The sequence below is a fragment of the Serinus canaria genome, chromosome 5 (assembly GCF_022539315.1).
Source record: "Serinus canaria isolate serCan28SL12 chromosome 5, serCan2020, whole genome shotgun sequence".
In the NCBI taxonomy this organism is placed as follows: Eukaryota; Metazoa; Chordata; class Aves; order Passeriformes; family Fringillidae; genus Serinus; species Serinus canaria.
In genome coordinates, this window is record NC_066319.1 from 6,922,235 (window position 1) to 6,948,650 (window position 26,416).

Sequence of the window (26,416 nt, forward strand, 5' to 3'; positions counted from 1 at the left end):
AACTGACCATAACCCCATACCCTGCCTCACTATGCTAGTGAGGGAGAGGGGTAGAAAATCAGGAATAAATTTAGGCCCAGGAAGGAGGGAGGGCTGGGTTGTCCTTAGGATTATTTCTCATTATCCTTTTTTGTTATGATTGGTAATAGAGTCACATAATTTTGCTATGTAGATTCTGTTTTGCCTATGATGGTATTCAGTGAGTGACCTCTCCCTGCTTTAATTCATATTTTCTCTCCATGTCCAGCTGAGGAGGGGAATAATGGAGCAGCCCAGGTCAATCCATTGCACAACCATTATGGTAAAGATAACATAAAAGAATTTTCGTTTTTATCTTCAGCTGGATCTTACTCTGACTTGTTTGGAAGTGAGTGTTAAACTTATTTTTTGACTAAACAGTGGTGCAGATGAAAGCAAAAGCTACCCCACTGCTATTTATCAAACATACATAAAATTATACATGTTCCTCTCAGAGTTAAATAAAGGTGGCCCTTAGAGACCAATCAATTTTTTGTCAATTGGCTGAATTTGACAATTCGAATTTGTTATCCCTACATACCACCAGGTCCCTGAAAAGAGAGCTGGCCTATCACAACACTATTGTCCACAATGAACATTGCTCCCTGGTCCATGATTTTATTTGCAATTCAACTAGTTCATACAACTAAGGGTCACCTTATAACAGTCTTGACTAGTAAATGTGTAAAATATTCTCTGGAGTAATGAGTACCCCATTTGTTAAACAACGTGTAGCTTTCAATTAGAGAGCAAAGGATGGGTCTACTTTTACTTGCCGGGCTGGAATACTAAAATGAGGGATTGATACACTCTCGTGTTCATCATTATGCTGCCACAGATCCCAGTATGCGGCAAAAAAGCGTTGGCAAATTTTCCTGACGCCTCTTTTGAAATTGCAGCTTTAGGAAATTGACCAGGGCAACGGCGTGTGAAGGGGAGCGTGAGAAAAGCGGGCGAGCAGCACAAGTGAAGCATCTTTAACAGTGAAAGCATCATGAGTTCATGGCTGCTCATGGAATGCCTAGGTGATTAAATACAAATTAAGTACTTTCTGCAACCAGGGATGTGAATGGTTATTTAGGACTGTGAATTATGCGCAGCAGCCCCAGGCACCCAGCCAGGAGCCTGCAACTCGCCTGAGACAAGAAAGACGCAACTCCTTACAAGGGATGTATTTTTTTAAGCCCATAAATGACGTGCGGGATGTGAAAACCCGACACTTTTCTTCCCCACAGCCCGCCTGCTCCAGTACCTCGTTCTCGGGGCGGGCGGGAAATGGCGCCCAGGGGGCGAAAGCCGGGGCCGCGCCGGGCCCGGTGGGAGAAGCCCGGCGGGCCGCGGCTCCCGCTCTCCCTGACAGCCGGTCACATGCGGCGGGCGGAGCCGCCCGGGGCGGGCCGAGCCCCGCTCTCCTCCCGCCCCCGGTCCCCTCCCCTCCCCTCCCTCCCCGTCCTGCCCCGTCGCAAGCCGGCGGTGCGGCGGCAGCGCGGTCGGCGGTGCCGATGGAGGCCGGTGCTGAGGCGGAGCCGCTGCTGCCTCCGCGGCGCTGGCGGGCGGGCCGCGGGCTGTGGCGGGAGCGCGGCGGTGCCCGCTCGGCCGCCGAGGACGGTGAGTGTCCGGGGCGCTGGAGCGGGCGGAGCTCTTACCTTTTCCGCAGAGCTGGGGCGCTCCTGGGAGCGGCAGGAAGCCCCCCCGCCCCCGGGTGCTGCGGGGCTCGGCCGCACTGCCCGGGCTGCTCCCGGCAGCTCCGGCGGGGACGGCTCTGCGGGAGCCGCTAGCGCTGGGTTCAGGTGCGAGCCCCGCGCTGCTGCTGCAGCCCCAGGCTTCTTTAGTTCCTTATGTAATTTTAGGGTTTTCCTCTAAAGTGCTGACAAGGTTTTCTCGAACCCGGTGACTGTCGTAGGTCTGACATCTCCGTTTTCCCAGGATGGAATCCTTTGGAGACTTTAGGTTCGCTCTTTTCGGGATATTGCTTCACCTTAGGGAGCCTTCACTTTTTGTTGCTCTTTTTTTGCAGTTCCAGAAGTGCAGCGTTGGCTGGGACGGATTCTGGGATGTAAAGCGAGCAGTGCTTTAATCATCACTTGTGACTAAGTGTCACTTACTGTGACTAAGAGTTGCAGAATAAGTTGGATATCCATGGTAGAATGCATGGAGAAATTGCTATAGTAAACAGTTTGGGGTAATTTCCCTGTTTTATTTTTATACTGTGAACAAGTCACTTAGATTCTGCCCTTCCGAAATCCTTGGCATCAACACTAGTGGCTTGCTGGGTGCTTTAAGTACCTAAAGCTTTTTCTGTCCATGCAATCCTTTTAGCTAATGGTTCCTTTAAGCAACTTTTGTTTTTATCTCACTAGTGTGAGATGTCATAAAAAAATAATGTCTTTACTGTGTGAGCCTGGCTTGTCTCCTGTTCATGCTCAGATCTTTCTCGTGCCATGGTTCGTATCAGGATCAGTACAAAACTGTTGTTGCTGATGCTCAGATAAAGGGTGACATTTAAAAACCGTTTGCAGTTTTTGTTGGAAATTGATGCTGCTGAATCATGTGGAACATAACATTGTCTCATCGATTGGTGTTTCTGGCTTTGCTTGGTGTGTGTGGTAGGGCATTGTGTTACTGCTGGGATCGACTCCTTCGTGTTGTATCCGGGTTGTGATTGCTGTCTCCTGGGTGGAGATGGTGTTAAGTGCTCCTTGGGACTTTTCCCCTCTGTGGGAAGGTTTCACTAGCATATGCTTTTAATATCTGGAGTCCCCCTCAGTTTTTTATCTCTTTTTATCTCTCTCTTTTATTTTTTCCTTCCTTATTTTGACCTTATCTACCTTTATTTCTCTTTTTAGCTTAATTGCCAGGTTAGTTCCTGAAGTAAACACAAGTGGCTGCCCTTTATTTTTCATGTGTCTATTTTCACATAGACTTCTTAATTATGGGTTTTTAAAAGTGCCATGGTAACTAATTTAGTGGTATTTAATTTCAAATTTTGTTCTTTCATCCCTTGCTGCGTCTTGAGCTCTGATCTGTTTGATATGGTAAGAGTAACTCTCAGAACAAATTTAAAAAGCACTTAATTTAGTTGTCATATGACTGGAGATTCCTGCTGGTTTTGGAGGAACAAAAACCGCAGTATATTAAACAAAAATAAAAATTGCTATCATAATAGTGCCTGATGTTCCTGGCTTTGCTTGACTAATACTCTGTCAAAGAGCAATTTGCATCTCCATTATTTTGTCTGTTAGGACTTGTCTCTGTGTAGTTTTGTGATACTTAACTACCAGTGTAATCTGGCCACTTAAACACAAAAGAGAACCTTTTAACAAAACTCAGAAAGGTGCGTGAAATATTTGATATTATTGTTACTTATTTAATGTAATGCACGTGCTGCTGACAGAGCAGATGTGGCAGGAACTCTCTTTTTTCTTAACTGATTAGCAGTTTTATCCGAAGTTTTTTTATCCAAAATACAGCAAGTGATTCTTATTTTTTTTTTACTTCATAGGTGCTGGAGCTGATAATGACCTTTATATAAACCAAGCCATAGTATTTATTGAAGATGCAATACAAGTAAGTAACAATTTTTTGGTTAGCTTTTATGCTTCCCATGCTGGATGTTTGTCACACACTCTGCCAGTTTTTAAGCTCTTCTGTGTTCAGGCAATGTTTGTAAACCACCATCTCAATTCACAAAGCAAAATCAGAATTCCAAATTCCTGTGGTATGCAAGTCTCAGTGAACTTCTGCCTAGGAGAAATATATTTTTCCCCACAGTGAAGTAATCTCTTTCGGGATTTCAGAAGATGTGCTGGTTTGTGGAGTGATTTTCATGGTGTTTTTTTGTTTGTTTATTTGTTTGGGTTGGTTTGATTGTGGATGTTTTGCTGGTGACTAAACTACTGCTAAGAGAAGGTTTGAGCAAGCCCTGTAATTTGCCTCTCCATCTGACTACTTGCACATCTTAAGACTGGTAAAAGCTCAAGATTTTAAGGCTGGCTTCGAGTGTGAAGCTGGAACTCTTCAGCTGAACATGATGCCTTTTGAAGTCTTGATTCCCTCTCTGTTGTTTCTTTACTGGCCATTACTGCAGGTTCCTCCATCCTGTTTTCTCCCAGGCTGTGGGAATGCTGAAGGGCTGTTCTCGAGCTCTCTTGCTGCATTTGGATGGCTTTTAGTTGGGAGATTTCTGGGGGTCAGATATATTTAAGGTGTGGCCACCTTTTTGGAAGCATCTACTTAGCGGGGGCAGAGTAAGAACAGCCCAGGAGGTGTCATAGAGGAAGGACATATTTTGTGGATTTCTTAAGAATCACAGGCGCTTCTTGATCTGGAGGCATATTTTATTCAAAGACATAGGTTGAGGTCTCTTCTATTCAGAATTAATTTGTTTGCATCTTATGGAAGAGAAAGACAAAAGAGGAGCCATGAGTGGAATGAATGCTGGAGAGGAGAATTAAGTGGGTGGACCATTTTGGTGAGTGCATAGAATAGTCACTGAATTATTACAAGTGCTGTTATTTGAAGTGATGACAGTGCTTGCTTGAGATGACTGGCACACAGTTTAATTATCTGAGCAGCTTTGTGGTCTTTAGATAACAGGACTTTACAGTTTTGCCCTTTTCACCCATGTAGAGTACCACTGTGGTCATGGGTGACCTGATAATTTAATAATTAATAACATGTACTAATTTGGTTTGCTTTGGTCACTTGATCTTTGTTTTTGAGCCGCACTGAATGTGATGTTTGAATTAGCCTTTTTGCTTCTTGCCTTCAGTACCGATCTATAAATCACCGAGTGGACTCCAAATCCCTGTGGCTTTATCGATGGTACTATTCCAGGACTTGCCAGTGGTAAGAACTTGGTTTTTCTCTTTGCTTTTTTCTTTGGGAGTTAGTCTTCCTGAAAAACTACTCTTCTTCTTTCTTACTTGTTAGATAATTAGGTAATTGTGTTTTTATCTTTATAAGAACTTACTCTGGGAAGCAAGTAAGTTCTTAGGACCACATGTGAATGTCATAGAAGCGGAAAGCAGAAAATTTTATGGTAGTATGATGACAGAGATGGCTTTTTGGAAACAGACACAGGATTGTTGCATGAGTGGACTAATTAGCATGATTTAAAGCACTGTGCCTTAAGAGTTTTCAAAGTGTATGTTTCTAAACATGTTGGAGACCAGCAAGATTGTTTGCTGCTGTTACTTTCAAAAGGACACCACCTCAGGTTATTTGGTGGTCAGCAGTTACGTCTCCAGTGCAGGCAACAACATGCTAGTCAAGTGCTGCCTTGTGGTCTAACCCATATGAGTGAAATATGGTATCATAAAGCTTGGTTTACTTCAAAGAAAATTGCTTTACTCTTAAGTATTTTGTTATTATTTTGACTCATTTTGTGGCTGTTTTATGGGGTTTGTTTTGGGGTGGTGTTTTTTCGTGCATTTTTTAAATGGTTTTCTTGGTTTTATTTTTGATTTAATCTCTGTCCAAACAGGATTTTGAGCTTAACCATTACTGTCATCTTGGCTTTGGCCTTTGTTGAAGAGCCTTCCTCACTCACCATCACATCTGATGTGCGCTACCGCCTTCCCGCCTGGAATCCTCCCTGTGGCCTCACAGAGAGCGTGGAGCTGCTCTGCTTCGTGGTGTTTGTGGTGGATGTCTCTGTCAAGGTGAGCATCTCCTTTATCTGCTACTGAATGAAGCAGTAGGTGTGTGGTACAATTGTTTTTCAAATCTTGAGTCTGCAGGATGAAATTGCCTTGCTTTATTAGAGCCTCGTTTCAGGAGAAATTAGCAAGTGTATATTTACTTAATTAAGACATTTATTCCCTTTTTTTTAAACCTGATTTTCCTAATTGAATGAAATAAAATGAAATAAATTTTGCTGACAGTGCAAGTGTTTTGGCTTAGCTGCTTGCATTAGGCTACAAAATCAGGGTGTATAATAAATATGATAAATATGTGTCAGTTCATTTACACAAAATAAAAGTTCTCAGAAACTCACCTTTCTTAGGATACTTGTTTCTGGAAAATCCCTTTTTTATGTTTATTAAGCAGAGAATTTTCTTGCATTCAAAGGATTTCTTTCTTGTCACCTTTGTGCAACTTTTACTTTTGCTGACCTTTATTTAGTTCTTGTAGAAAATAATCTCCCAGCAATGGATTTTTGTTTGGATTTTGGAGAGCTTTAAAAGAGCACTATTGTAAAATTGCAGATACCTGGAAAAAATTGGTGCTGACTTATTAGGGTATTGGATTTTATTATTAAAGTAAGTTATGGTTGTTCTTTCTTTTCCCTTGTCCAGAGTTACTTAATTGGATGGAAAGAATTTTGGAAAAATAAATGGCTAATGGCTTATATACTGACATTAATTGTTTCTCTTGCTGATTGGATTGTGTCACTGAGTTTTTTCTGCAAAGAGGTAAGAACAGCTTTACTTTGATCTTTCATAGCTGGATAATTCACTGAAGCACAGAATACGTTTGGCGTAATGTAGCTTAGTAAAGAATTCTATTTGATTCTTAATGCAAGTTTTGTGTTTGTTGGTAAAATTAAGTAGCACTCATTGCTTTAGTTTGTGAGCAGTTGAAGAGTGCAGGGAATACTCATTACCTGGCACCAATTTTGAAATGAAATTGGAGAATTATGTGCTTAACTTGACTGAATAGCAAAGCCTCTGTAGGGAAGTATAAGAAAAAGGTAATTAAAAAGGTAATTAGGTAGTTTAACATCTGCTTTCTAACCTGAAGCTGTGCTGTGTTCAAAACAGTTGTGTCCTGAGCGAAACTTCAAGTTTGGAAATGGTTCTAGAAGTGCCGTCCTTGATGTAATACTGCACTCTCCCAGTTGGTTTTGTGTGCCACAGATTTACATTAAATTAGTTGTTGTGCACTTGCAATCCTTGTTAAGAAAACACTGATGTGGTAAAAATGCTGGGAAGTGAATGAGGGAGACATGGCCTTAAAATGTGAAGTCTTGAGGTGTGATAGTGGACAGGGAGTTTGAACAGGAGTCTCCCAACACAAAGCAGTGGCAGAAGGAGCAGTTGAACTGCTGGGATGGATGAACAAGAGAATAAAGAAAGTAATTTTTATGGGGTTTTTTTTGCTGCTAAGTGTGGTCCACAGAAGACTGATCCTATAATGCAAGATGCTAAAACGCTTGAAGTAGGAAATAAGTGACAGGAATAACTTGAAGGCTTGCAAATGTCTTGACTGCAAGAATCAAAAAGATAATTTGCTGCAGTGTTGTTGGGGAAAAAAACACTTCCAGCTTGAATCTTGTCAGGGATTGCTAAGCAATTACCAGGCCCTTAGTTATAAAACAGTCTGAAAATTGAAGTTAAGCACTTATTTTTAGAACATAGATTTGTTTTTATGGAAAGTAGCTTTCTATTAATCCCTTTCTTGAGATGGACCTTTGCAGAAAATAGAAAACTGCCACCTCTTGCCAGATTGTTATGTCTACTGAGCAGTAAAGTTAGATTGTTTCCAGTTAGTGGCCTGATGAAACTATTGAAATGTCAGTGTGTTTTTATAGCAATCCCTCCTCATTTTAATGAGGTGTGGAATCTTTTTTAGTGTTTTGTGAGCTCAGACGAGCAGAGTTCGGTTCTTTTTCTGTTCCACTGTTGGCTTAGTCAATGTGTGTGTCCAGTGCTTTCTGACAAACTTGCATTTAAAATATTTGAGCTGCCAGTCTTGCAGGAACTCAGTGTCTGATCTGTTGTTTTTCGCAGAGTGTGAGAATAAGAAGAATCCTTCGCCCGTTCTTTCTCCTCCAGAATTCTTCTATGATGAAGAAAACATTAAAAAGTATCAACAGCACATTGCCTGAAATGGCAAGGTGGGTTATAGCACAGAAAACATCCTTTCACAGGATGGCTGGTACCAGGCAGGTTGTTATCCTTGGAGTTACAGTGTGGGGCATCTGAGCAGCTTCCCTCTGGAGCGGGTAGCTAAGTGCTCAGTGAGATCAGGTCACAGAGGGTGAAGACTGTGGTAACTTTTTGATTCCCCTTAGTCTCTACAGGATCTCTAGACTTTGACATGACTGTGCGTGTGGCATAGGTTTATTAATGCTACTCAAGTGGGAGGTTTTGATTCTGCTTTTCTCCCCTTTTGTAAGGGAAGAACGGAGGCACATAAGTGTGATTTTTATTTTGTATCAAAACTCACATCACCTCCTGTTATCTCCATATAATTTCTTAAACACTCCTGGTTTTCTTTATATGACATATTTTGCATTTTTAGAAGAGGATATTAAGAATAAAATAAAGTTGCTGTTAATGCTTTGGTCTGTTTGCTTTCCAACAGTGTTCTTCTACTACTGGCTGTTCATCTGTCTCTCTTCACCATGTTTGCCATGCTGCTCTTTGCTCGAACAAAGGTAATCAGTTCTCCATCTGCTTTGGTAGGTCTGGGTGCCTTTTTTCTGTACCTGCACAGCTGCTACTTGTCTAGTTTTATAGTCAAACTAGTGAAACTTGTTTTCCCTGAGAAAGGTCATGTTGTCAGATGTGCTGAGATGAGTTTGAAGTCCACTTGGAGAGCTTTAACATGTGCATGGTATTGTGCATGCAGGAGACTTCCTTATACATTTACCCAGTTTGATCCCTTGAGTTACTTTCTCTGCTTTTGTTGAAACCCTCTGTGCTGTTCTGTCTCCAAAGCTCTTGTCACTCTTTCATTTATATTATCACTCATTTAATTTTTTCTCTTCCATATCTAGCTTTCTGCTAATTTTAGTTTCTTCTGTGTTTCCTTACTTTTCGATACTGGCATACCTACCAGGCCATGCCCTGGTAAGTTTTTGCCTGTACTAGTTTTGGTTTCTGATCCCTTTGGGTTTTCCTCTTGTTTTTTCTCTTCCTGCTTCTGAAAAGTGAAATTTAAATTTTGTGGTTAAAATTATTTTTGTGTTCAGTAATCTTGATATGTTCCTTCTCTTCTAGACATCCTATTTATCACACTCAGATTATTTTTTTTCATTCTTACTTTATAAGGCCTTCCATAAATATGTTACTGTAAACACAACAATTTCTTGCATACTTCTCCCAATAATTTTGGTCCTGTCCTTATTCTCAGTTTTGCACCTTCATTTCTGCTGTAATTTGCACTTGAGCCAACTTCTAGTCTTCCTCACAATCAGCAAATTCCCTGAATTCCCATGTTACAGAATCTTTTGAATTAAAAGCAGAGGTCTGTTTTCCCACTGTTAGTTGCCTTCTGGACCTTTGTATGATCTCTGTTTGTCACATCTAATTTCAGCTATGAGCTTCCCCTGCAGATGTATATATAAATATACTTGTATACCTAACCAATGACTTGTGTGTACATTGAGGTAAAAAATAACAAATTAGAGAGTGGACTTTGCTATTTTGATTTGCTGCTCTGACATCCATACAAACTAATTTTATTTAACATGGCAAAATACTGCAGGCAAGTTCTAAAGTAGGTTTATTAATGAAATTCATGACTTTTGCATTGTCTCATTTATGTCCTTTAGGGTTCCATATTCCAGTCTTTGCAGCAGATTCAAGAGCTGTTTGTCCTGTGCTGCCTGACTCATGTTTGTGTTGTTTGCACTCTGCATCTTTTTTTATCTGTCTCTTCTTGACCTCCAGAAAAAAAAATATTTGTGGAGGATCCAAGGATCCAAGATCAGCTCCAAGTGTGTTTTTGATGAAGGTTCTGAGAGCCACACTGTCAGTTTGTGGCGTGATTGTTCTTCCTGGGTCTGAGGTGCTAACTAGATATAACTTCATGTGGGGCTTCCTGTTCTTACTTGTGCTTTTTTATTGCTATTAATAAGTGATGTGATTGCTCTGTATTCTTACACATTCTCTTAATTTTTATTAAGCAAATGTGTAATTATTAATTTTTTGGCTTTGCTTTTTCCACGGGGTAGATTTGATTATGTGTGTAAGAAATTGATTGTTGACTGATATTAATTGTTAAAAAAAATTTAAACTTTTTTCAACCCCTTCCTTGCTAAGACAGTGATTCCTTGGTATGTCTCTTAACAATGAACCCATCTTTGCCTAGGATAACCAGCAGGATAAGGAGTGGGTGGTGTATTTCCGGAATTTGCCGGATTCCCTGACGTCTCTGTTGGTCCTGCTGACTACTGCAAATAATCCTGATGGTGAGCAGTCTTTCAGAAATAACATTGGTCTCTCCTTTTGAAGAACAACAGAGTAAGATTTCTCTGTTCAGACTACTGTAACCATTCTTTTACATGCTGGTTCTTAGGATAGCCAGAGGAAGGTTGTGTAAAGGTTTTTCATGCCTTTAGTAACTTGATTTTTGCCTTTCTGTGGTGTAATTTTATATGCCACTCTAAAATCCAGCTGTATGAGAGCTTTTACCAATTACCAAAAGTTTACAGAGGTCTCTACTGTGCATCTCAAGCATTAAAATATTATTTCCTATTTTTGCTAAATTTGATTCAGTGATGATACCTGCATATTCCAAGAATCGAGCATATTCAATCTTCTTCATCCTCTTCACTGTATTAGGTAAGTTACCTCTTGTCTTTAATCCACTTCAACTTTGACACTTGTGCATACCATCTACACTGTTATATTTTTCTAGGAAAGTTTAATCATGAATTTCTCACTTTTGTGATTCTTCCAGTTATTGCAAAGTGTCTGTGAGATCATTTTCATGGAAGGTACTTATGGTTTGGAGTTTCTTGGTAACGTGTCACAGGCGAATGGATACATTGCAGTATATTCAAACATTAAAAACCTTTTGGAAATGACGCACAAGAAAACTAACTTTCTTTAAGTTTTACTTTTGATTTTCTGCATACGCTGAAACTTCTTTGAGAAACAGATTTTTTCAGTAAATGTTACTGCCTCTTTTTCTCCAACAGGCAACTTGTTTTTGATGAATTTGCTTACAGCAATAATATACAACCAGTTTCGAGGGTACCTTCTGGTGAGTAAAGCATTCCTAATATCTGTGTTCTGCCATAACCTTGAAACTTTGAAGAATTACGGTATTAAAGGGGCCTTCCCACTCTGGTTGCAGATACAGTTTTAAGGTACTAAATGCTTTTTGATGCAGATCCTTTTCCTTTTATCTGCTGTTACAGCTTGATCCCCTCTGGTGACAGAACCTGCTTGCATATTTCCAAGTGTGCTGTGGATCTGCAATTTTGACTGTTTGTAGGGGGGAAAAGAAAGGAGCTGTTGTATGACTGACCAAGGACAAGTGGCTGAGTAACTTAAACTGTGTGAAGGAAATCTGCTGTTTATATAGCTGCTGTTGCAGATCGTAGAATGTTAAGGGATTGGAAGAGACCTTAGAGATCATTCATGGGCAGGGATACCTCCCACTAGACCAGGCTTTACCCAGACCTGCCCAGCTTTCCTAGTAGCGTTCCAGAGAGAAGGTGAAGTTTGTTGGATTATAAGCCCAAGGCAGTATTACTCAGAATGAATGGCCCCCACCCTCTTGTGGCAGAGGAGTGTGTAAACAGAATAGGTGCAGAAGGGATTTTTGGTAACCCTTTCCTCCTCCTCTGTTTCATCCCTCCTTTCTCAATTTTACTCTTTCTTACATGGCAGGAGGACATAATCTGACTATTAATTAAGTAACTTAGTTTGAAAGTGATTACTGTAATTAAAAAACCCATGAAAAAACATGGCTCTGGATTTGTGCTTTTAGGGAAGAAGCTGGAGTAGGACAAGTTCTCTAACTCCTCTCTCTATATGCTAGTGTAAATTTCTGTGAATGCTTGAGCTTTGCTGTTGCCAGTGTGTCTGGAAGAGGCATATGCCTATGCACTCCAGAATAGAAAATAAACCATAACCTGCATGTTTACTTGAATTCCAGGGACTTGTTTGCTTACTTGCTTCCTTCCTCCTTGTACACGGAGTTCTTGGAGGGAGTGAGGCCTAGGGCAGTCTCCTGTTCTGATCTCTAATCACAAATCTGGGATGTGTGCCCGAGGATCAGTATATTATTTGGCCATAGGACACAGTAGTGCCTGAAGTGTGAGTAAATTGTTTCCTCTGTGGTGTTTTTACTGCTCAGAAATCAGTTCAGTCCTCCCTCTTCAGGAGGCGGCTGGGAATCCGGGCTGCGTTTGAGGTGCTGTCTTCCCTGAAAGAGACTCCTGCTAGTGCACAACAGTAAGTGAAGGATCTTGAAACAGTAGATTATCTAGCAAAAAAAAAAAAAGAAAAAAGAAAAAAAAAAGAGTAGATTTTTGCTCATCTTGTTTTGTTTTAATACATTTACTGAGGATGCATTCTCGAAAATGGCAGTTTGTTGCTCATCTAATTTATTTATTTTTTTCTGCAACTGGATGTTCATACCACACTGTTTGTGACTCTGACGGGGTCTGTTTCCTTTTTTCCTACTTCTGCTTTCATTTGCTTTTGAAAACAAAGAGGCAGGAACACATTTGGAACAGGTCATTTTGCCATCTGTGAACTGATCTGTAGCAGGGCCCATTCTGATTTCTTTTAAATAGGTCCTGTGTCAGTGTTGGGGCCTTACTACAGGTGCTGCAGAAAGCTGAGATGGATTCTCGCTCCAAGCAAGCCATCATGAGAGTAAGAACTGCATTTTCTTAGCCTTTACATCGGTGACTATCAATCCTGACTAGAAAATCCAAAGATCTGCTCTCTGTTTCAGCATTCATTAGATCACAACAGAATAGTGGCACTACTACATGGTTCTGAAATTTAAGTTAGTCAAAAGAGCGTGTGATCCCAGAGAGGGAAAATAGAAAAGGCCAGACATGTCCTCCAGTCACTTGGAGGTGTTAAAGCAGAGCAATATTGAACCTTACTCAAACAGTTTGAATTACATCTTTATTCCTAGATTTCCAAAGTAGTCTGAGGGCTTTTGGCAAACTTTGCAGATGTTACTATTGCAGATGTTGATGTGAATGTTTCTCTTTCATGTGAAGTCACTCAAAATGTGCTCCTGTGACCAGCTGTCAGCTGCCCAGTTCCAGAAGCTCTTTGAAGAACTAGACAAAGATGCCATTAAGCAAGTATGTATGTAATCATTATTTATAAAGCATCAGAAGTTTTCTGGCCTTGTGCAAAAATTAAGTGAGAGTACTCTAGTATAAAGTGTATAAACAAACTTTGCAACATGGGAACACAAGGTGTGATCACATTTAAGCTTTTTGTGAGCAGCTTTTATAGCCACAGACAAAATTGCTCTGGAGGCTTTTACAGCATTAGTTTGGGGTTGCTAGGTGGTGGTAAATGTACAAAATACATCTTTGTTTATTCTGTCATCATTTGAAAGTGAGTTGTTCAGGCAAAATAGTTCAAAGTCTTTTTACCCCAGTCCCTGAATGAAGAACAAAATGTGAAATCTCTGAGTGTTCAGACGAAGACGGGCAGAAAGCAGTTTTCTCCACTTGGAGAGAGAGAGAAAGAAAAACCAAAACACTAAATTATATGAGGGTTAGGAAATGTTCTCTTCTATGTTTGCATGTATCTAAGACTTCTAAATTAAATGTTAGGAAATGGGGAAGGGATGTATACAAATAGTAGCTTGGTGTTTAGTTTATCTGCTTGGGGCATTGGAGAGAGCTTGGATTATCTTCCTTCTTTGCCATTACTTTGTGCTGTGCCATAATCAGAAATGGTGTCTTGCTGTTAATAGCCACAGCTGGAAAAGATTTTCCAGATTAAATGTCAAAATTAGCCTGTGGCCCTGAAGATTTGCTTTGAAACTGTCTGGAGTTTCAAAATGTGAGACAGGGTATGTTTTTAAAATTATTGTATTATTTTAAAAATGCTTATGCTTTGTGACTCAGCAAATCCTTTGTGTTCTTTTCAGCACCCCTCCAGTCCAGAGTACCAATCCCATTTTATGCAGAGAGTGCAGTTTGCCTTTGGCCATCCCTACTTTGGCTACCTGGGGAATGTGGTAGCCCTGGCAAACATTATTTCTATTTGTGTAAGTAAAGGTTTTTTTGTTGTGGGGCAGTGGTTTTCTTTCCTTTTCTTTTTGTCTTTGTTTTTTGGTTTTTCTCTGCTACAAATTTAATTTCCAGTTTTGTTCTTTAATTTTCTTTAAATAACTGCTTTTTCTAGCAGTTGGGTTTTTGGCATGCTTTAGTCATGCAAAGTGTTAAGAGGGAATACTTGCAATTAAAAGTGTATTTTGTGCTGCTTGAAAAGGCCTATGCAAAAGACTATTCTTGTACTTAAAAATCTGTTTAATGTAGCAGTAAAGCAGTAGATTCATAAAATATTTTTTTTTAAGGTGGTTTTGGTGATAGATGCAGATAAGCAGCCATCTGAAAGGGATGACTTCTTCCTGGGGGTAAGATCCAACAATATTCCATGCAGTTTTTGCTGTTCCCTGAGATGTCAGGAATTCTAATTGTTGTTTTTCTTTTGGGGGTTGAAGGCTATCAACTGCTTCTTCATCCTGTACTATCTGCTGGAAATGTTGCTGAAAATCTTAGCAATGGGTTTGAAAAGATACTTGTCTTACCCAAGCAATAGATTTGATGGACTTCTGACTGTGATTTTGCTGGTAAGTGCTTTGTTAGCTTACATGTTCTTGGATTTGTTGGCTAGGGAGGTTAGGGAACTACAAGAGCTGATGGAACTGCTTTTTTTTAAACACTGATTTGCTGAGCTGAGCAACATGAGCCAGTGTTGTGGGTTTCTGTGGCTGGAAAGTTTACATGGTGGTACATGGTTCTCTTAGGGTCTCTGTTCTGAAGAAAGGCTTATTTAAATCCACAGAAAAGTTGCTTTTCCTGATAAGAAGACTTTTAAATTTTTTTTGGAAAAATTGAGCTCCTGAAATAATTGCATGAGACATTCTGTTTCATAGTTTAAAACCACTTTTCTCTTTAAATTTAAAAACAATTGCCGGACTATTATAACAATTATTTGGTCAAAGCCTGACACCCCTGTGGCAGATGAGGTCAAATTCATGGTTAATGATATTCACTGTATATCCTTTTGTGAGTCAGTGTTTTATGCTCTATGTAAATTTGGTTTGTTTGGAGATTTACTAGGCAAATATGACAATTCAGAGCTTTAAAGTGAGTCCAGTTAGTGGCTTAAAGCTCTTGAAAATGTTTCTTGTCAAGAAGCTTACCTAATTTCTGGAACTCAGATTTATAAAGTAAAGTTTTGACTTTTGTTTTGTTTTGTTTTTTCTTTGCTAACTGAAGATTCTGGAGATTGCAACTTTTGCTGTGTATGGGTTTCCTCACCCTGGCTGGTGAGTAACCTCTGTGACCTGCTGTCCTTTGCTCAGTGGCCGGGGTGGGTCAGGGGAGCACACACATTGTCATGTGTACATGTCATGATGCTGTGATCATCAGCCCAGTCTTTAATTTACCAAATTCAGTAGTATTTTGCACCCTTGTAGTCACTAGAGGCCATGCAATATGGATAAGTGAAAGATTTTTCCTTTTTTCCTAGTGTTTTAGAGTTCTGTGTAGCTCTTCTGAGAAGGATGCATTTGTTTTAATTGTAATGTGATTTAAAATAATATCTTGGCAGGTCTGTGCTTACCAGGGGTGCAGGAGTGGGAATATGGTACCTCATACCCAACCTAATATGTTTCAGTATCAGATTGTCCATAAATCCAGTTAGATGAACTCCCAAGCAGGTGATGAAAGCTCTTCAACCCTGTATGTAAATTGAAGGCTGAGGTTTTTTCATGCTATAAAATGTAGTAAGAAAATTCCCATGGACTTAACACTATTTGTTGGTATTGTAATAGCAAACAGTTATTTTTTGATTTTCTTAAGTTCAGACAGTTTTTGGAAAACTATCCTGATTTCTTTTTCATTGTAAAAAACATAAAAGTCATTGCTTCATCTTCAAATTTGAAAACCGTCTCCACAAGAACAGAGGAAAGCAAAGGGATTCTGGAAGATTTCCTGGCTCTTCATAAGCGATTCATAACACATTCTGCTACTTTGTGTCTTCATGCAAGCTCACACTTGAGACACTGACATTCCCGGATTTTTCAGGAGATTTGTTATGTTGCCATCAAGTGTCGGTGATGGAGAGAGGAGGGGAGACTGACTTGGTGATCAGAATCAGATTTTATTGTGGGATACAAATGCTTATATACTATTTCAGGGAGACATCATTGTCGTACACATTATTTCAGTAATGTGTACGACAATGATTAGGTTCAAATCACATACACAAACTTATGCATATGACAACATCTCTTGCTTGCAAAGTTTAATGGGGTTTTCTTTTTCTGGTAAACCCGCTTGATTTAATCTTCTTGCAATCCAGGCCTAATTTTCAAAGTTCCATTTGGTTTTGCCAAGGCATTCTGTTGTCAAATCTCTTATGTTAACCAGGTACAAAGTCCATCATCTGTCTTGTGTTTCCCAACATTCCAACAATCAAGAAGTTCTCTTAATTTACACTAGAATCTCTGAAAAGAGTTAGACAAGTCAGACCTTATGGTTTTAGAAGGGTTTATATTTGAATACTCCTTGTATTCCTATCACCTTGAAGTTGCCAGAAGAGTAATTGCTACAGACTGTTTATGGACTATTAACTAATTATGTTAATTATTTATGTTATCATTATCTTTGTGTTTGATTCTGCTCTTTGATTCTTAAATGTAGGCAATTGCTTGCTCTATCATCTTGGAGCATCAGTAATTCTTGTTAGGTCTTTGTGTCAGTCACTGCAAGCAGGTTACAATCCAGATGAGTCCCTCTGGGTCCTGATGTGTGCTGCTGTCACATCCACAGACCAAGCAACTGCCACCTTCAGGGCAGGACAGTGATGTTGCTGTTATCTAGACAATGCCTTCTGTGCAGTGTTATCTTAAATAATTTCATTTATTATGGGGGTCGAATATATTGGAGGTACAAATAATAATTTAGTTAAGTCATTGGCAGCTTTAGATCCCCACCACCTACCCTCCTTTCCAGCTAAGAAGCATTCAGCATGCTCATGTAAAAGCCAAAATCGGGGCTGGGTTTTGAGCTGTATGCCCATCTCCCATGGAATGTTAAGGAAGAAGGTTGACAAGACAGTCCTTTAACCTAGTGCTGTTTTCAAAGCCTTTCTTCAGCCAGGCATGCCCTGAAGGATTAATGCCCATCTTTGTGCAAGTTCCTGAAGTATCTCCCTCTAGCAGTCCTTTTGATTCACGTTGTTTTCCGAAAGGACCCTCTTTGGTGGGTTCTCCCCAGCAGAAGGCACAAACATGCACTTCAGAGAGCTCTCTGTACATATTTAAGAGCCCAGGCTAAAGGGATTCCTTCCTTCATCCGTTATTAGTTTACTGTTGCTGAGATTCTTGCTAAGTAAATCAATGTATTTTCCTGTAGCCCAGTGTTGTTCTGTCATGGGCTATTATTCTGATTTGTTCTTTTTTCTGCCCTTCCTAGGAGGCCTGAGTTCATGGGCTTGTTGTCCCTGTGGGATATGGTGCGTCTGGTGAACATGTTAATTGTCTTCAGGTTCCTGCGGATTATCCCCAACATGAAGGTGATTGATCTTCCCTCTACAACTTGGGTTTCTTTGTTCGTCAGTAAATTTTGTTAGAGCCTTTCAGGCTCTAACACATGAGTGGAATAGCTCAGCTCTAACTCTCCTGACTTTTGCACAGCCCCTCACAAAATCACTGACTTTTGCCTGCTCCCTCACCAGAGAAAACCAGATGAAGTTCTCTTGATGTGATTCTTTGTCCTTTTAGTAAAAATTTGATATAGATTGGAAGTGTGATAAATGTCATAGGTACAAAATTGTGCTCTGTTGTAGTTCATGGCTTTGGTTGTTACTACACTGCTGGATCTGGTGAAAAACTTAAGAGCCTTTGCAGGAATCCTCGTGGTAAGTCATGATGCAAGATTGTAATTTCCTTTGTTATAGTTTAGTAAGGGTATGTCACCAAAAAAGTTAACAAGGTTCTTGTACAATCCCCATGAGCAGTAACATTTCACCTTTACCAGCCAGTTCTTCTTCAGGGCATGTCTTGGAAAGCCACAATAAACTGTTAGTTTGTGACAGCCAGCACACAGTGGCAGTGCCTCCTTTAGGAGGAGTATCTTTAAAAGATTAATTAAAGCTTCCTTTGAGTGTTTGCCTTAGCTTGGATAGGGTGGATTCAAATTAAAAATTAATCTATGCTGAAAGTCGACCAGTTTTCCTTACCCTGGTTTGCATATGATAAAATAAATAGCAAAACAACTTGAGAATTGATTTTGGCTGAGAAGGTCTTGAGATGGCATGTTTGCTCATGATTTTTTAAGAGCCTCTGCCATCCTGTTTTAGGTGTGTCTGTATAGAACATAGACTCAACAAACGTGATTAAAGGGTGGATCACAATGTGTGATGTCCATTACATAAATTCTCCCAACTCTTGAGTTTCTGGCTTTGCAACTATGACTTCCTGGTAGGGCAAAGAAGTGCCTGGGCAGGTTTGGTTTTGCTATTGTTCCTGGGTTTTTGTAGGGTACCTTAATTTGAATGGTTAAAGATAATAATTTGTTGTTGTGGTCTATATACCTAGCATGCAATTTAACCAGAATATAGGGGGATAGAATATAAGAAAATAAAGATAGTATAGAAAGTAATCTTACCCCTAAGGAATTGCAGCTGGGCCAATTATCAAAGATTAGGAACAGGCCTGACTTTAACAGGCCACAGCTGTAACCAATGAGAAGAAGAATGCTATAAAAGAGTGGTTGGCTGTTGAGAAGGGAGTTGGAGTCAGTTGGCTACTTTGTGAAGAAGAGAGAGTCAGTGCTTTGAGAGCTGCCCACAAGAAACACCAGGAAGGTATGAAACTTTTTGTGATAAGGAGACAGCAGTATGGAACCCCTAGAAATAAGATGACAACACTAGAATATCTATTTTTGTCACTAGAAGTCTCTCATTTTATCTGTGGAGGATAGGCCTTAAATTGTCTTGTGTTGCACATTGAAATAAAATATTGGTTGGGGCAAATCTAAGGTGGTAAAAACCTTGTGCTGTACAGCTCACTTCTGAGACAAGTCTGCCATAGTGTTTGCCTCTTCGATTAATTTAATTTGCTTTTACTTGAGGCTACATGGAAGCTCTCACTGAGCTTCTGCTGTAGTGAAATCTGACTCCACTGCCAGCTGATGCAAAATATCTTTCCTAATGTTAGCCTGGAACACACATGCAAATAAAATAATGTAACTGATTAGCTAATTTCTCAGGCAGTGAGGGATTTAAATATATATATTTTTTCAAAGAATAATAATTATTTTATTGGCAGGCTGGATACCCCATCTTCTGGCAGGCTATGAAATGTTGGCTTCAGCTTACTCCCTGCCCTTGTAGGCCAGGGCATTTCTCTTCTATTCCTTCCAGACTTCCTATTCTTGGGTTTGTTTTGTAGCAAAATACAAAAAAAACCAAAACCAACCAAACAACAAACCCCAACACCAGGCTTTTTGTTTGAAGACTCAGCTTGCTTCAGGCTTTCCTGGGCTAAATGGCTCCTTCTCAGAGAAGCAAAGCAAAGCTGTAGGTTATTTGTAGAACAATCTTTTTAGGGTAAAAATTGCAATATCGCCTAGGCAACTGCTATAGACTGAAAGGTATCTCTTTAAAAAGAAGTTTGCATTTCTAACAATTAGAAGACAAGTTCCCAAATTCTCTGTGTTATTCAGAACCTTATTTTTACACTAATTAGTGTTTTTTAAGGAAGTTGCTGTTGGAATATAAAATAATGACATAGTTTTGTCTTTCAGGTAAGCTGACTAAAAGTTTATTTTCATTGACTCCAGCAGAAAACTCAGATATTTAGGTTGTTCTTTGTAAATACTGGTACTGAGCTTTGGTTTTAAGTTGCTCTTCTGCAATGTTTATAGTTAAATATCAGCATTCTGAGAAACAGAGAAATAAAATAGATGATAAAATTATTTAATGCATTTTAATAACTGAAAATTAGGTAGAATATTAAAAAGTAAGAGTAAGCAGTTGAGAAGTATTTTCACTTTAAAAGCTGCAGGCACTGTTCTTGATGCAATTACCTCAGCTGTGGTACTAATATAAATTCTGTGTTAATTGCATTTTGCTTTCTTACTTTGTGACAGAAATATTCAAAGCAAATAGTTGGTTGTGTTCCTTCCAGGTGGTTTTCTATGCATTTGCTATAACTGGAATAATGCTGTTTAAAGGTGCTGTTGTTCCCTTGGGAAATACCAGGTAAGATTCTAAACGTCACTGCTCAGAAAGAGTCTGTTTTTCAAAAGCATCTGCATCTTTTTACCTCTAAGCTGTTTGTGGTTGGTTTTGTTTGGGTTTTTTTTTGCTCTCATTCTTTGAGCCACCCTACTTTTAATGTTAAATCACACAGCTTCATTATCTATTATTCCTTCTGTTTCTTCTTGCTGCATTGAAATTGCAGGAATGCTTATCTGTAGTTTTACCCTGCTTTATCTGAAATATGTTTTTTGAACTTATTTCCTTGTTTTCTGCCTGTTTGAGATAATGTAACTTTCTCCAAGGGGCTCAGAAGAATGCTAAAGTAGAGTTCACAGGGAGCTGTGTTTACATCAGCCTGTAATCTCTTGCAGTGCTGCCAACACCACACATGATAATGGCACTCTGCAGTGTGGGACCTATGAACAGCTGGAATATTGGCCCAACAACTTCGATGACTTTGCCGTGAGTGTGATCATGGGTGAAATCCCTTGTTCTTCCACTCTCTGCTTGTCTTTCCTCCTCATTTTCTGAGGCTTAGATCTGTGGTACAGCCACTTAAACACCGTTCTACTCCTGTCTTTTAGGCAGCAGTGGTGACCCTCTGGGATGTGATGGTGGTGAACAACTGGCAAGTCTTTTTGGATGCGTTTTCAAGATACTCAAGTCCGTAAGTAGCTGTAGTAATACTGAAGAAGTCCCATATAAATCCAGCTTATAATGTTCCTGAACAGGGAGTATACACATAGCACAGTTCCTACCATCTGCTCAGAGGGGTGCTGCTTACCTTTCTTTTGGCCCAATTCTGATATATAGGAAATAAATCTAATGCTTCTGTGTTTTCTATGTGGATGAACTATTGTTTCTAGACTTAAAAACTTGGACATACCTTTCATTTGTATTTACTGACTTCATGGGGAATGTTTGAATGAACTGGATGGTGCCTGGGTTGAGCTGTTCCAGTGACCCTTGGCTGTTTAACTCAGGAGAGTGAGTTTGTTTAGCTAACCTAATGAAAAGCAAACATTTTTTATTTTTAATTTTTTGATTCAGGCCCCCTTTCCCATTAAGAAAGTTAATAGTATTATATTTCAAGGAAAAAAAAATGTGATTTTATGGTGCTCTGCTCAGGCTGAGCTTATTTACTGCTATCTTTTTGCATTGTCTGTTCATCTGATCTGCAGGTGGGCTAAGATCTATTTTGTAGCCTGGTGGTTGATCTCCTCTGTCATCTGGGTTAACCTCTTTGTAGCTTTACTTCTGGAGGTAAGGAAGTGTGTTTATTTGGTGTGAGATCCTGAAAGTGAGTTCTAATTTGTGCAGGAAATGACAAGAACCCAAACAACTTTATGTTGGGTTTGTGTGTGTGCTTATTTTCCCTTTCTTGCTGCCCTATGCCCAAGTTGCTGAGGAATTGTTTTCTTTTTCCTAGACAATTGTATGTTTAATTTGCAGTTTTGTCACAAAACTTGTGTCATTGGGTATGTACAATTTCATTGTAACACTCTCCTTATTATAAAGATGAGATGTATTTAAAGTATTGTTAAATTGCTTGTTTCTCATACATTACCATTTAAATTCTGCATTAATTATTCAAGCTGTAGGCTTTTTTGCATTTTAATTTGTCAGCAAATGAAGTGAGCAATTTAAATTCAAAATTTTTATTTTATTTGGTTCTCCTGTGTTTCTTCCCACCCCAGTTTGAATTACTACAATTGTTCAGTGCTACTCTGGAGAAGTGTAACTGATTACTTATTTTCAAGTGATCATATTCTAGAGTTTTTCAGAGAAACTGTGGGAGTAGAGTTGCCTGAGCAATGCCATGAAGAACTTGTGGTTCTGCTAGTTACTCATGGCATGCTTTCCTGCAAATCCAAATTTCTGATGGAGAAAGGAATGCTAATCATAACCATCTCCTCCAGGTTCACCCTTGTAGACTTCTCTTATAGGTAGTGGAAAGAACTGAGAGCCTGTAGAGGGCACTTCACCCCATCTCAAATCCTATGAAAGTTTCTGTTAGAGGTGTTCTTGATCTTGCTGAGTGTACTGGGAATTAAAATTTACTACAGTATGAAGAAAGGCAAACTTTCAGTCTAGGACACCTTCTATCTTGTTTCTGCAGAGCTTGGCCAAATGTTGCTGTCAGAGCCAAGATGCAGCATTCCACTGCAGGAGAGCAGGATGTCACTATTTTTGTAGTGGTTTTTTTTTTTTTTTTTTCCCCTGAGCTGTGTGTATATTCCCTAGGTATTCATCAGTCAGAGTTACCCATCTTTTACCTATTCAAAATGGGTAAGGGAACATGGCAAAACCTGGACTAGCAGTATGTTTATATGTTGGGTTTTTAAAGAGGAAGAAATTAGTATCAGGTGAAGTCTTGTGGGTAGTTCACACGGTTGTCTTGGGGAGGCAGTCCTTGCTGGGAGCTGAAGGCAGCAGGGCTGTCTTCTGCTCTGCTCTTCCTTCAGTTTGTGATGAGAGTTATTTCATGGCTGGACAAAGGCCTGAGTAAAGTAGTGACCTGCTGCAAGTAAATAAGCTGATGCCTAACTAAATCAGTATTCACCGTGTAAAATCAACCCTCACCTGCCTCCCAAATCTTATCTGCAAACACAGTGACCAGATATAACCTCTTTTCTGGTGCCGTCAGAAGAAGCCTTTATATCTTTTGCTGCTCCTTTTCCATTTCAGAACTTCATTCACAAGTGGGACCGTCGCTGCCAGCGAGAGTCTCTTTCAGATATTGAATACCAGAGGACAGTTGAACTCATGTTCAGGTGAGTTGGGCTGGCCTTGGTAATCAATGTAGTTTTTTTTCTTTCTTTGTCTGTTTTAAGGAATGTGAGCTGGCTGCAAGATGTCTTCTGTTTCCTCCCTCTGAAGCAAACTGTTTCATTTGTTAGTTTGGAGAAATCCAGCAAGAGCTTTAGTTAGGCCTGCTTTAAGCTGACTTGATAGCCTAACCTTTATATGCTTTGTGCTCATGGTAGGGTGGGAGATGAGGTGCATGGGGTGAGGGGAACAACTGCAGAGGGAGGAAGAAGCGAGGGAAAGAAGAAAAGGGAAGATTTGGGAAGTGATGCATGTTTTTGGCTTATTATGAAATTGTGGGTGGTGAGTTAATACTTGATGATCATGCATTAGTGGAACTTGTGGTGCATGTTGGATACTCAATAGTAGCATTGGGAGCATGTTCTCACTTGGGAGTTTTTTTCAGGAAAACAAATCTACTGACCTTCAGTTGTATTGTACTGTGTGCAGGAAATTGCTTCCCTGCTTCTTATGGGAAAACAGCTGCTGTTTCCATGACACATCTGTAGAGGATGGATCACTTGCAACTAGATGCATCTTTAGGGAGCATCAGCTTGTAATTTTAATTTCTTGTTTCAATCCTGAAACAAGCACACATTACATCTCAGTATAAGTGTTGCAAAAACAAGTGCTGGGAAGCTCCCTTTGCTGCCCCTAACAACTCATGCTTTTTCTTTGTAGAGATGTTTTGGAAGAACCTACAGAGGAGGAGTTGATGGAAAAACTGCACCAGCACCCACACCTGCACTTATGTAGGTGACTGGTGGGAAGGACTGATTTATTTAGACCTCTGTTTTCTTGAGGTTGTCAGCTGGAAGAAACTGAATGGATTTTCTGTGAGATACTGTTAGGAGAGGGGCTTGTAGGACATTTTGTGGGATTTTGCTTGGGAATTCTCTGCAGAAAGGTTTTTTATTTTGGGTTCATATCTTTTTTTGAAAAAGATTTGAATCCTGCTAACTTGATTTTAAGTTGCAATTTCAGAAGGAGTATTGCAGCTGTTATTTTTATAGGGTGTTGATATCAGAAGGTTTTATTTACTTTTTTTAATAGGGAAAGTCTGTTTAAAATGACAGTGCACTTTAAAACATGAACTTTATAACCACTAAGCCTGCTACTTTTTTTAGCACAAGAAAATGGAGCTGCCTTTTTTGGCAGGCAAGTGTGGCAAGGGCTGCACCCTGCAATTCATGAACAGATTAGGCAGGACCAGAACAAAATCTTTAATCTTCTTCTAGTGAGAGCTGAAACACTATTTTTATTGTAATGTGACACCAGCGTATCTTACCAAATTTTTGGGAGTTAATCATGTCGGAGCACAATCAATTCCAACTTAGTAACAGGGACTGCCTGCTTTGCACATCCTGTTTTTCTTTGCTTTCCACGGGGGGTTCATGCTTGTTGTGCCATTCAGGTCACTGAGAGCAGTTAGAACCTGGACTGGAGCAGCTTCACTTGTGGTTTTCAATGTGGTAAAACTTAGCTCTCTTTCAGAGTCAGTATTCTCATCTTGCTCTTTACTGAACCTCTTCCTTTTACTTTCTTCCAAGTCCTGTTCCACACTGTGTTGTAATTAGTGAAAAAGCTAAGGGGAATCAGCTTTGGCTGGAGTGTTGTACCACGATCACTGGAGTCACCCACTCAGTGGGGGAAGGGGAAAATAAATGGTAGAATGGGATAATCAAAGTGCTTAACTGTTGAAATTTTAATTCAAGCCTGTGGGAGTCGAAGGTGCTCAACCAGTATTGCAGGATCACATTCCTTTATGGCTTAATAACCAGATGCTATGAACCACTAAGTTTTACTAGGGTAAAACTTTTTGGGTTAATAAGTTTCTCAACAAATCCAAAGTGGAAGATTCACAGTAAGCTGTGTCCACATGCTTTTTGTTATCCCTTAGTGTTCTTCTAAAAAGGGGTTTTTGCTTGAATCTCTTGCCACATAACTAATAACTGCTATGAAAAATAGAATCTACCGCAAATACTGTTTTTATATGTAAAAATAAAACTGCCCTTTGGGGCACTGCCTTCTCCTTGAGACACTTGTCACCAAAATAGACATTACTGTAGTCATCTCTGTATTGACAAAGGCTTGGGGAAGATAATTGGCTACTATTTATAAGTCCCTTAGTTCTTTTTTTAGTTAAAAAACGTTTTTCAGAAGTGCCAAGCAGCCATCCTCTGTACTTTTCCTCATTTTTTTTCATCATTTGCCATTTCTCTTTGTCCTGCTTGAAAGAGAGCAAAACATCCATGGTGATGGGTGCTGATGGTTTTTTTTTGAGGTCAAAGACATATTTTTGCCTTTTTGTCTCACTGCTCAGAAATTACTTAACCATCCTTGTCTGTTTCTTTACCTTTCTGCTTGTATTTTCTTTGTGCTGTGGAGCAAAAGATGTTGTAGCTTTCATATGTGTAGGATAAATGTGAGCTGAGTTCTGAGCTATTCCTGCAGTTTTTCTTAGCTGCTGTAATCCTGCCTCTTAAGCTGTGCCCTTGTCTGCATGCGGTCTCTGTTCCAGATTAAGCCACCCAGTAAGTCACTTGCACTGGTTTCAGTGGCATCACCATGCTTATTTTCAGTCATGCACTTAAAACACTCATCATGGCAAGCTAAAGGCTGATAAAGGCATCAGCACATGGTTTTACTGGTTTTGAGTTTGTTCTGTTCAGTATGGCTTCAGGTCAGGATGGTTTCTGTTCCTTCTACCGTGATGTATAATCACTGCCACCAATGTATTGGGACTTATTACACAGTGGTTCAACACTTATTTTACCTTTTCACTGAAAAAAAAAATTATTTTTGTTGTCTACTTTTCTGAATACTTGAAGTAACTTTGCCTTACCAAAAAGGAAGTGTCCGGTTCTTATCAGCTTACAAGTTTGATTATTTTTTCTGGCCTCTTGAGGTTCTTCAGGGTTTTCTGGTTGATTTTATTTTATTTTCCATTACATTACAACATTACACTACAATCTACCAAAGCAACACAAATTGGTGTGGGATTACCATAAAAATCACAACTGTTCCCATTATGCCATCTTTACGTCTGGACAAATGTGGAGAAGGTGTTCTGAAGGGAATAGTTTGTCTTGTTCTTGTTTCACGCTTATGTAATTGACTGAAGGTGTAACTAGAATTTAATGCAAAATTGTGCTACCTAATGCCACTTGAACTGGAAGATGTAAATGACCACAAATCTTTTGTAATAATTGTATAAACCATGTAAATGAATGTACGTCATTAGGTAAAATTTGAGGTTTGCATTATTAAAAAAAGTTTTTCCTTCTTGAACCATGAAAATAATTGGGGTGTTGAAATGATTCCTGTGGTTTGTTTTTGCCTTTCCCTTGCTACTGATTTCTGCAGTGCCAGACATTTCTGTTCCCATTGTTTTTGCCAGTTAAAGGCTGGGCCCATGGAGGCAGTTA

The 26,416-nt window shown here is 39.6% G+C and overlaps 1 protein-coding gene across 2 annotated transcripts; it reads left to right on the forward strand.

Annotated features, from left to right (window-relative positions):
- Nucleotides 1-1,486: 1,486 nt before the first annotated feature.
- TPCN2 (two pore segment channel 2) lies at nucleotides 1,487-26,291 on the forward strand. 2 transcript variants are annotated; one of them, XM_018922003.3, is made up of 25 exons: nucleotides 1,487-1,626; nucleotides 3,521-3,585; nucleotides 4,790-4,866; nucleotides 5,504-5,681; nucleotides 6,318-6,434; nucleotides 7,752-7,858; nucleotides 8,329-8,401; nucleotides 10,060-10,159; nucleotides 10,467-10,532; nucleotides 10,892-10,956; nucleotides 12,058-12,155; nucleotides 12,500-12,581; nucleotides 12,941-13,027; nucleotides 13,831-13,950; nucleotides 14,260-14,319; nucleotides 14,407-14,535; nucleotides 15,188-15,237; nucleotides 17,390-17,489; nucleotides 17,763-17,834; nucleotides 20,107-20,180; nucleotides 20,552-20,642; nucleotides 20,765-20,847; nucleotides 21,362-21,443; nucleotides 22,869-22,954; nucleotides 23,670-26,291. In XM_018922003.3, the coding sequence occupies exons 1-25, from the start codon at nucleotides 1,521-1,523 to the stop codon at nucleotides 23,746-23,748; spliced, it is 2,247 nt and encodes a 748-aa protein (XP_018777548.2). In that variant the 5' UTR covers nucleotides 1,487-1,520; the 3' UTR covers nucleotides 23,749-26,291. The 2 variants fall into 2 exon arrangements, 1 of the variants encoding a protein (XP_018777548.2); XR_007777690.1 differs by lacking the exons at nucleotides 21,362-21,443; nucleotides 22,869-22,954; nucleotides 23,670-26,291 and having other exon boundaries at nucleotides 20,088-20,180; nucleotides 20,765-20,809.
- The last annotated feature ends 125 nt before the right edge of the window (nucleotides 26,292-26,416 follow it).